This window comes from Saccoglossus kowalevskii, chromosome 9 (genome assembly GCF_978046115.1).
Source record: "Saccoglossus kowalevskii chromosome 9, keSacKowa6.1, whole genome shotgun sequence".
NCBI lineage: Eukaryota > Metazoa > Hemichordata > Enteropneusta > Harrimaniidae > Saccoglossus > Saccoglossus kowalevskii.
This window is the reverse complement of record NC_140649.1, coordinates 14,015,142-14,025,093: the sequence shown is the minus strand read 5'-3', so window position 1 is coordinate 14,025,093 and position 9,952 is coordinate 14,015,142. Positions and strand designations below refer to the sequence as shown.

At 32.3% G+C, this 9,952-nt stretch overlaps 1 protein-coding gene across 2 annotated transcripts in view; it reads right to left on the bottom strand.

Annotated features, from left to right (window-relative positions):
• Positions 1-409: 409 nt before the first annotated feature.
• LOC102801071 (uncharacterized) overlaps positions 410-9,952 on the bottom strand; it is a 64,425-nt gene continuing 54,882 nt past the window's right edge. For both annotated transcript variants that reach the window (XM_006813726.2, XM_085503184.1), the window contains 8 exons: positions 7,885-8,086; positions 7,089-7,211; positions 6,418-6,590; positions 5,584-5,715; positions 4,957-5,024; positions 4,473-4,513; positions 3,766-3,962; positions 410-3,110 (listed from right to left, as the gene is read on the bottom strand). In XM_006813726.2, coding sequence (XP_006813789.2) covers positions 3,018-3,110; positions 3,766-3,962; positions 4,473-4,513; positions 4,957-5,024; positions 5,584-5,715; positions 6,418-6,590; positions 7,089-7,211; positions 7,885-8,086 — 1,029 coding nt within the window. In that variant the 3' untranslated portion in view covers positions 410-3,017. The remainder of the gene's footprint in view (positions 3,111-3,765; positions 3,963-4,472; positions 4,514-4,956; positions 5,025-5,583; positions 5,716-6,417; positions 6,591-7,088; positions 7,212-7,884; positions 8,087-9,952) is intronic.

Genomic DNA, 9,952 nt, shown 5'->3' with positions numbered 1-9,952 from the left:
CAACATAAATAGAAAGATAAATGCACATTTTTATTTATATAATTCAGATTATAAAAAAAATTAGGAAACAAAATCAGTTGCACAAAAATAGGAAACGTGAAACTAAGGCAAAAATTGAATGGAGCAAAACGATAAAAAGTTAAAATTAAGTTCACTTCTAAATTTGTAAGTTGTTGTGACAAAGCATTAAGAGGTTCTTTGGTCTCATCTATTATTTTCAAAACAAATTCTGTTATTTTGCTTAAATTGAATAATGAATGATCATACATACTACAGCTTGAATAATCTTCCTCAGGTATTCAAGAATGCCCTTTCACCAAAACAAACAAAAACAACAACACACACATGCAAGTGTATATGTTCATACAAAAACACATACGCTTCAAATCAGTGAATAATACAGTAGAAATTTATATCAGAACAATTTAATTGCATAAAACATAAATAAATGACACAAATGAATAAAATTAAAAGTATACAATTGACTTTTGTAAGTTGCTTTCATCCCACATATTAAAGTAGCAATGGCAGCCTGGCAGAGGATAATGATAGTAAACAGAAAAATAATTATTATACGATAAACTTGACCTAGTGGTACTGTTACGCAAGTACATTATCAGATTGAATACATAGGGTTTAAGTTGAAGAGAAATAAGTAATTTATTTAAACTCATCAAGCTGAGATGCTCAAAACAGAATATATATATTCTTTGGCTCTTACTGTATAACAGTAGTCTGGTAATATTGTGATCTGTGTTTTTGTGAATGCATATCAAAATTATGCTCCCCTTGGAATGATTATATGATATGGTCAAACAAGAAGCAATATATTCGTCTTGTGTTAGATATCGGTGCAATGCGGCAAACACACCAATTATGAACACATTGACTGTGATGAATTGAATCAGCAGGGTTCAAAGTATCTATCAAAATGTGTTGACAATTTTAATGAAAACTTTTACTTTAAAATTTACTTTACCATATTTTTTATGAAATTATAACAATCCAAGCATATTAATTGACAAATAGACATGTTAATATAATAGTTTTCAAGGCAACAATTGTTACCTGTGTATAGCTGTTTTGAAAGGTGGTGGTTATTGCACAGCATGTGTCCGAATTTTGGGTAAACATCGTTTTACATGTGTTGTATACCTCACTTCGGGACCCATATTGAAGACGACGGCCATTATCGTCTTAATTAGAATTAAGGATGAAAATGACGAAAGTTTAAAGACTAATGATATTTTGATCAGTTCAATCAAAGAAATTAACTGGAAGGATTAAATGAAAATAGGGTATACTTGAACATGTTTCTATGGTAACAATAATTAAGTCCTATTTTGGCAGCCATTTTGAATTGAATATCGATCAAAATAGACTTGATAAAAATTGTTTGGTAACCCAGCTTTTTCTTTGTATTTCTAAATAACTAGTCAGAGAGAAATCAAAAGTTCTAGCTGCTACCTTAGGTATATTTAAACTAAAAATCACTAAGAATAAAGTTATGGCAACCCATAAATAGAGTCATTGGACGATATTACAATTTCATTTGCACTTGCACATAACTAACAAACCAACTTTTGATACAAATTATATTACTTTATCAAGTAGACAATCTGTATTCGTAGTATTTAAAGTCAAATTTAGAATTTTTTTGTGTTGATTTCATTGTCAATGTGACAGTGAAACGTATGTATTTCCATTATTGTCAAGTAGTATAGCCATGCTTTGCAGAATACATAAAATAAAAAAAAAAGATTGAACAATCTCACATACAAATTGTTACCATGAATTGTATTAGTTGCATCTGTGATGCCCGACAATTAACGAATTGAAAACACAGATCTAATAAATTTCTTTACAACACAATTATTTTTTTTCTTTTAAAATTTTTCTAATTATAAAAAAAACAAGTGCACAAAAAGTCTTTTAAAATCTAATTTTAAAAATAAAAAAGCTTTATATGTTTAATTTGTTATGCATAAATATGGGAATGTGCTAAAAAAAATGGCGTAAATAAAATTCTGTTAAATTTTAGGTGATAAAGATCGATTGTTGGAAACCTCATCAACAAAGTTTGCATCATCAAGTTTCCAAACTTTTGTTGTGAATTCTGAGTTACCCACAATACAACAAACAAGATGGACGTCAACATTTTTTTAATGATTTGTCAGTTCAGTATGGCTGCCTTTTAAAATTACAATATTTTTTCCCAAAATGATATGTGCTAGAACTTTGAACTGACATTATTCAAGGGAAGTATCTATGATTTCTGGAAAACAAAGAATAAATATCATGCAGCGCAGTTAAAATAAATTGCAAAATTCCCATATTCCTTTGACAGCCAACTTTTAAATTAGTAAATATCCAAGAGTTATATACACAATAACCTGATGGCCGAGAGTGGCTATAGAAAGCTTTGAAATACTCGGTACCATGAACAATCAGTTAAGACACAATTGATTATATACACAAGTAAAATAAGGAATATTATATAATTGACTAAGATGAATAGATTTTACGTACAAGTCTTGTACAAGCACCATCAGCGATCAGAAAAAATGGCAGTTGATATAACCATGGTAACTAATGAGCTAAATAACATTGGATTAATGTTCGATGTAGAAACTAAAATTTCATTGTCATCTGTATATTATGATTGTTCATATATATATATATATATATGTGACGAAAGTCTTTAAAATTTTACACTGAGGTTATCACTACACCAGAATATAATACTGGTGAGCAAGCAGTTGTACAGGTAGCAGATACAGAATCAAATACTGGCACTCCATGCCATGCATTGGATGGCTAGAATGGACGCAAACAACATTGCCATATAAGGTTCTTCACTGTTTGGAACTGGCAGTGAATTCGCTGTAACTAATATACAACTTTTTAAAAAATAAATAAAAACTGACTGATAATAAATAGTTACAGGTACATTTATAGTTTTTTAAATCGACTGATTATTGAATGTGTGGAAGGCGCGGGTACTGGGGAACCATACATCAAACGAAGGAATCGTTTTCTACATCACTATCCGGCGTTTCTTTTAAGCTATAATAATGGACAAATGTATAGTCTTTCAAAACAATCTGGGCCTATAAAAGAAACAGAAAAAAAAATGAAATTTATATGTATCGTGCACACTATGGAATTTGCATAAAATGAACATGACACTGATGTAGTCTCTGTAATTAACACTGCAACAGTAAGAATGTATGTGCATGTGTGACCCATGAGGTACTTATTGATGTACATGCAATGATGGAATATAACCTATTGAGGAATGTGAAAAGGACAGAAAATGCCATTTGACTGGTGATCAGATATTTGGAGGCTGTTCTGTAAAACCAAATCTTGCGCATAATCAAGGTCACGTGACAATTCATGTGTCAATCAAAGCATGCCTGGGATCCAATTGAGGAATTGTGTCAAGTTTAATCTTGTTGCCTTTTACTAAATAGCCAGTGTCTTAGATTGGCCTGTGATAAGCATGTACCGGTATATTTATATCAGTTCAAAAACGCAGTATGCATCTAAAAATCTAAAATGTTTGAACACAAACCAGGCATGACAACAATACTACTCCAGGGCAGTATTTTAACCAACTAAATTACCATTCCTTAACCATCTTAATCTTAAAATCTGTAAAATGCAACGGCAAGCATCAAGTTCCAACGACATGCTATATATTTACATGGTTGGAATAAAGTCCATCAATTCATGCCTGACATTATCTTTATATTTTCTCACCTTTCCATTTTTTTGTATATTTTTCATTTCTTTACAGAGGAGGTCGAATGAAGGTCTGCTTTCAGGTCTCCTATGCCAACACCGCAGCATAGTGTCATAGAATTCCTGTAACACATGTTTCGGTTTCTCCATTCTGTAATGTTCTTTCAGCTTCTCGGGTAACCGCCTTATACTCACTCCTGGATAAGGAATGGAACCTAGAAAAATACAGAATAAGATTTTTGATAATACAGAAAAGCCACGATATATAAAAAAACAAACAAAAAAAGCCATCAGAGATGACATCCCCCTCTGCAAATATTGTTTCATAAGGAGCGAGTAGAGGTTACTGTTTTGAAAAAAAACAACTGTGGTGTATCAGCAACAATAACTGGATATACAGTAGTATATATCTCAACTGGGGTGTAGGTAAAGGGTGAGTGTATAAGGTTTCCCCACACTGTAATACATGTGTATATGTAAATCAGCATGCAATTCACATTTTATTCACAGCAGAATTGCATGGCCATCACACGCACACCAAATTTCAATTAATGAGTGTTGAATTTCTTTAGTTGTGGTTCCATATGGATAGGACTTGGAAATGACTGGATCTCCAGTCAGCACTAATTACCAGGGATAATAAGCTGCATGATTTACGATTAAAAATAATGCAGAAATAGTAATACTAAAACACGAACAGTTTAAGAAATTGAGTGCAGACTTACCTAGAGTTGAAACCTCCCATAGGACAATACCATAAGACCAGCTATATTAAAAATACAAGTATTGATACAATGTTATAGAAAAATTACATATTTTTTCCCCTGAGAAATAAGCTCTGTTTCAAGTTTTTCATATGGTGACATTCTAATTCAGGAATTTGTTCTTTCTTTGACCTTTGTACAGATTTACCCTCTTTGGTACAACATTTTGCTCATTTTATTTATTTTTCCAAAAAAGTTTTTCTTTATCATTTTTGACTAAATAGATTTAATTTTCTATTGGCTATAGGTCAATGTTTGAGAAAACAATCTGAAAAAAATTATTTGAGTTATGCTTTGTGAAATGTGACAAAAGTTAAATGAATTACACATGTATTATACAAGTGAATGTTTATTTACATTCACTTACATGTGAAACAAAAGTATTTAACATAATTGCCACTGAGGGCAGTGTAAAAGTTTGAAAAAAGTGGATTTGAATGCTTACACATCACTTTTGGCACTGAAAACACCTTCCAGAAGACTTTCATAGGCTAACCACCTTCGAATGGATCTCTGAAATAAGTCCAAAGTAAAATGTTTAAAATTTGATACTGTACCATGTATGTATATATTAAAAATCTTTCTACATGAAAAAAAAAGATTGTATGGTACACTCAATATGTCTTTTCGAGTCAACTCACAATGTAGAGAGCTGCATTTGGGAAATTTACTGTAAAATGACTAATTTTCACTGGGTTTAAATTTCCCTGATTTACCATTTCAGGCATATTCAGTGAGTTTTAAATTCACGGTTTCGTCATTTAGATAATGTGTTCTATGCTAAATTTTACATATTCACTGGGTTTTAATTTAGCACATTTTCCAGTCAGCGAAATAAGCTAAATTAAAACCCAGTGAATAATTAACCCCTTTACAGTATTATACTTATCAGTATGAAAGATATCAAATTTCATAAAGTGGGTTGATTAATAATGCACTACAGTGAGATATTAAGCAAGAGAAAACAATGTATCATATGCTAGAATGTATCCTAAAATCAATCAGATTGTGACTACATCTACCTCAGATTTGATCAGATAAGCTTCAAATTAAAACATAATATTTAACTCACTCTGACTGGTTCATTGGTTGCGACATATTCACCGTGTTCGTACATGTCAGTAGCCAAACCAAAGTCACAAATCTTGGCTCTGTTATTAAATGTTATCAATATATTAGAGGCCATCAACTTCCGATGCAAAATCTGCAGAAAAAAAGAGAAATTCTTTTACTAAATGCATTAAATACTGGTGAAGCACAGAATGTGAGAGCAGTTGGCCAGCTCCTCGGGTGAATGTGAATCTAAATTCACATACTGTAATATCTGTTACATTATAATGAAAAAATTGAAATAAACAATGAAAGCAGTGCTTCATTCAATTTCTGCCAGGAAGCCTATCTCATTACGCTTGAAAATACAAAATTACAGGTTTGCATCTTGAAGTTTCGCCTGAGTGAACCACACTCTCAAAATTGAAGTTAGGTACCACTAACAAATTCCCTTGCATCAGCATTTGAGATCTGTTTAATGAGATTTAGGTGGGAACTTCCGGTACTAAAATTAATGTGGTAAATTTCATCAAATTTTCTTTTGAAATCAAACAAGTTTAACAGAGAGATTTCGTCCTGCTGAGTTTGTTTACAAGCATTAGGTGTTCTGTTTTTGATTTGATAGTTGTTACCGGTAGTTGACTTTTCCTGTGTATTATGAAAATATTTCTATACTTGAGGGAGATGTACAAGTGTGAATTTAAAAAAAATATAACTGGAAATGTGTTGCATCGAAGAATACTACAGACAAGTTCAATGACAATGATATTGACACCTTGCTGATGGTCAATGAACTTGTCCACAATGGCTTAGTCTCTTGTCATTCAATAAACGATATATACATTACAAGAACTACCTTGTGATTATGAAGATATTTCATTCCGTGTGCGACATCCACCATAATATTGACAAGCTCCTGCGGTGGTATACTCTGTTTTGGTGCTTCGTCACGCTTTCTACTCCGACATCGACGGATATATTTTAATAAACTACCATTAGACACATATTCAGTCACCAGGCAGTATTTAGCTGTGGAGAAAATTTACAGCATTACTGGAATATTTTTTTTTTTCAGCCTGATGGGACCCATGCCTGTGTTGGATTTTGTATTCATCACTATTATAAGACCTAGCTACACGTATCAGCAAACCAACATCTACTTTGAACACAAACTGTGACTGTTTAATGATTAAGTACCAGTAATCATCTTTCATATAAAAGTGGTCTGAACAGAACATAATAGCGCCCTCAATGTACAAAAAAAACAAAAACTTTTGTTTCTAATCATTTTTGATTCTAACATAATGTCAATTGAATTCTGTCTGAACTAAATAATTATTTAAGGAAAAGATAAAAGTGGTATTGAGATTCAATAGACAGGTTGTACAACCCTAGTGTTACCAAATAGAGCCATGTGAGTCAAAATGAAAGATTTTTTCTGTTGTGTGTTGAGGGCGCTATCACTTAAAACACAGGTTGGAAGAGAGCCACACCTACACACATCAGTAACCCCAATGATCTACTCACTTGAAAACTCTTGGACTTTATTACAAATACCATGCAGTAATATAATGTTTGGATCTAGCCCCATGTGTGCTAGAATTTCAAACTCATTCAGCAATTCCCGCTTTGCATACTCATTTGTGTGATCTGAAAAATAAACAATTAACATTAAACACTCCATGATATTACTGTGTTGTAGAATCTAGAAGTTCTGACACAGCGCCCTCCATAACTGCAAAGAGAGAACTTTTGTTTGTGCATGGCTGTTACATGTATGGAGCATCACCCCTTTCTTCATACCTTTTAGTTCTAGCTTTATTTTGTACTACTTCGCAGAAGGTGCGAAAAAACCTAATAATGCAGATTATATTAGACTGAATGCTTGAGACACAATATATCATTGCAGTGTAAGACAATATGTATAAATTTTAATAACTTGATACATGTATTTTCACATAAGTCATATTTTTTTTTCTCTGATTTGACAAGATCTACACGCAAACCAAAGAGATAAAAATATTGTTTTTGTCAAATTAGCGTACATATCAAAAATTAATTTCAAGCAAAAATAAAGTATACGGCTGTTCCAGGAAATGATAGCTGCCAATTAAAGTTGAAAGTGCCAAGGTGAGAAATGATGAAAATGTCAACCTTTTAAATTAATTTTAATTTAATGCACCAATAAAAATATATAAAACATACAATATCTTGTCTAATAAGCACAAGATTCGAATGATTGATGATCTTATCGGCAGAGTGAGATCAACCTTCTGGTCATAACTTATTTAAGTAACTACAAAATGCATCAATTTAAAGTTACCTTTAAGCTGCTTGACAGCGACTTTGACCTCAGAGTCATCTTTTCTTTTATACTGTCCTTCCTTAACGTAGCAGAACTCGCCATTATCCAGCAGTCTACCGATATCTAGATCTTCTTCACCGATGTGCCACTTGGCCTGCAATGCATGCATCTTCACAGATGACAACCTGTCAGGAATTAATGGAACACGGAGGGCTTTTTTCTGCAAAAAAAAAAAAAAAACATGTATTACCGGTAGATTGGAATTATAAATTACAGTTTTATACTCAAATTAACATTGAGTCAAAGCACACGGCAGGATATGATACATCAACAACAAAAAACTGTCAACAAACAAGATGCTCTCTGATTGGTCTGACTATTAAGGTGTTAGGATTGGGTAGCCAATCAGGTTTGATTTTGTATGTAGCTTTGCATAAACATCAAATTGGAGCTACTTTGTGATGATTTGTTTGCTGGAACTCAGATGCTTGTTAAAAATCTACAGCATTATTTTCACCGCAATAACATTCTGCATTCATCCATGATGCAAACAATGGTGATCCTCAAGTAACCGAACAAATGAATTTGTGCAGTGATGCCGCATGGCAACTTAAAGCAGCCACTACTTGTGGTAGTATCCACCATCATTTTAAGTGTTTCATAGGTATAATTGCACTAGTATATCCTATCAGTATCAAAGAAATATTTTTCAAATTAATTTTATAATCAAAAATAACAATTTTGGGTGACATGTCAGACAAAATAGCTCCACGTTTCATAGAGGAATACGTAACAGATATTTGCAGTTTTATTGTAGTTTAACCAAAATTCACAAAAATATTCACTGAAAATTGTGCATGTTAATTGGCACAAATTCAAGAAATACGAATGAAAGCAGCAAGCAAGGACCTCAATCTATACACCAAATATTCTTACATTTCACAACACACAAAAAATAATACAATAGAATATAATGTACGTGGCGACACTGTATAATGTAAATAATATTGCTATAGTCACACCTTAAACCGTATTTTCCGTGATACGTCTGTCACTACACACTGCAAGGGTGGCGAAGTAAAACCCCTAGCAACGGACGTCGACATTTCATTTACAGTAACATAGTAATATTTAGTATAACTCACGGCAGTCTGAAACACACTTGCGTCAATGTAACGATACATTGCGGCATGAACGTGACTTAGATAACACACGAATGTCCATGAAGAACAACGTTTTTTTTTATCATATGCAAAACATATGCTACTTATATTTGCATACTATAAACTAACAGGAAATGACATAAAACTACATGCACTATATGATGGCAGGACATAAAAAGTAAATGCTACAAAGTTAACAAACACCCACACACAAACAAGAACTTTTGCTGGTACATTCATTTTACAGAAACACCCTCATAATGTCAGATTTTTATAATAAATGTGTTCTGTGATCTATCTATAAACCATTGATTCTATGATTTCCATTTTCTAAACATGCGTATTTATTCTATAACTTACTACAATTCTAAAAAAAAAAAAAAAAATGCCACAAAAAAACACCGAAAAAAACGCTGAGGTCCAAAAAAACTTGTATTAGTATTAGTTTGAATTAATTCATCAGTATCTTCACAAGGCTTGAGGTATGAAAACTTTCATGTAGGGGTTGACCATGCAAAACTTAGAGGGAGTGGATTGAAATTGAAATGACAACATCTAATTGTGAACAAAACAATCCCGCACATTTGAAGAAGAAAAGCAAAAAGAAAAAAAAAATGTAACTTAAAACTAAGAGAAGGAGAATACAATTTGCACTATAGGTTGACCACTTCTCTACCCAGAATTCTAATGGTTATTGAGTTTATTTCATCTTACATATTGTAAAAGCATATGCCCAGAAATTTAATGACTATTTAAGGATGAGGGTACCACAGCATTCATCTTTCCCAAGTATCTTTTGAACATCATTCTGGGCAATGGCATAGTAGTCGTAGTATTTTATTAATTCATAACAACCTACTGAAGGAGGTTAAAGGTTACAAAAGAAAATTACAAATAAAAATTACTCAAATTACAATGACGAA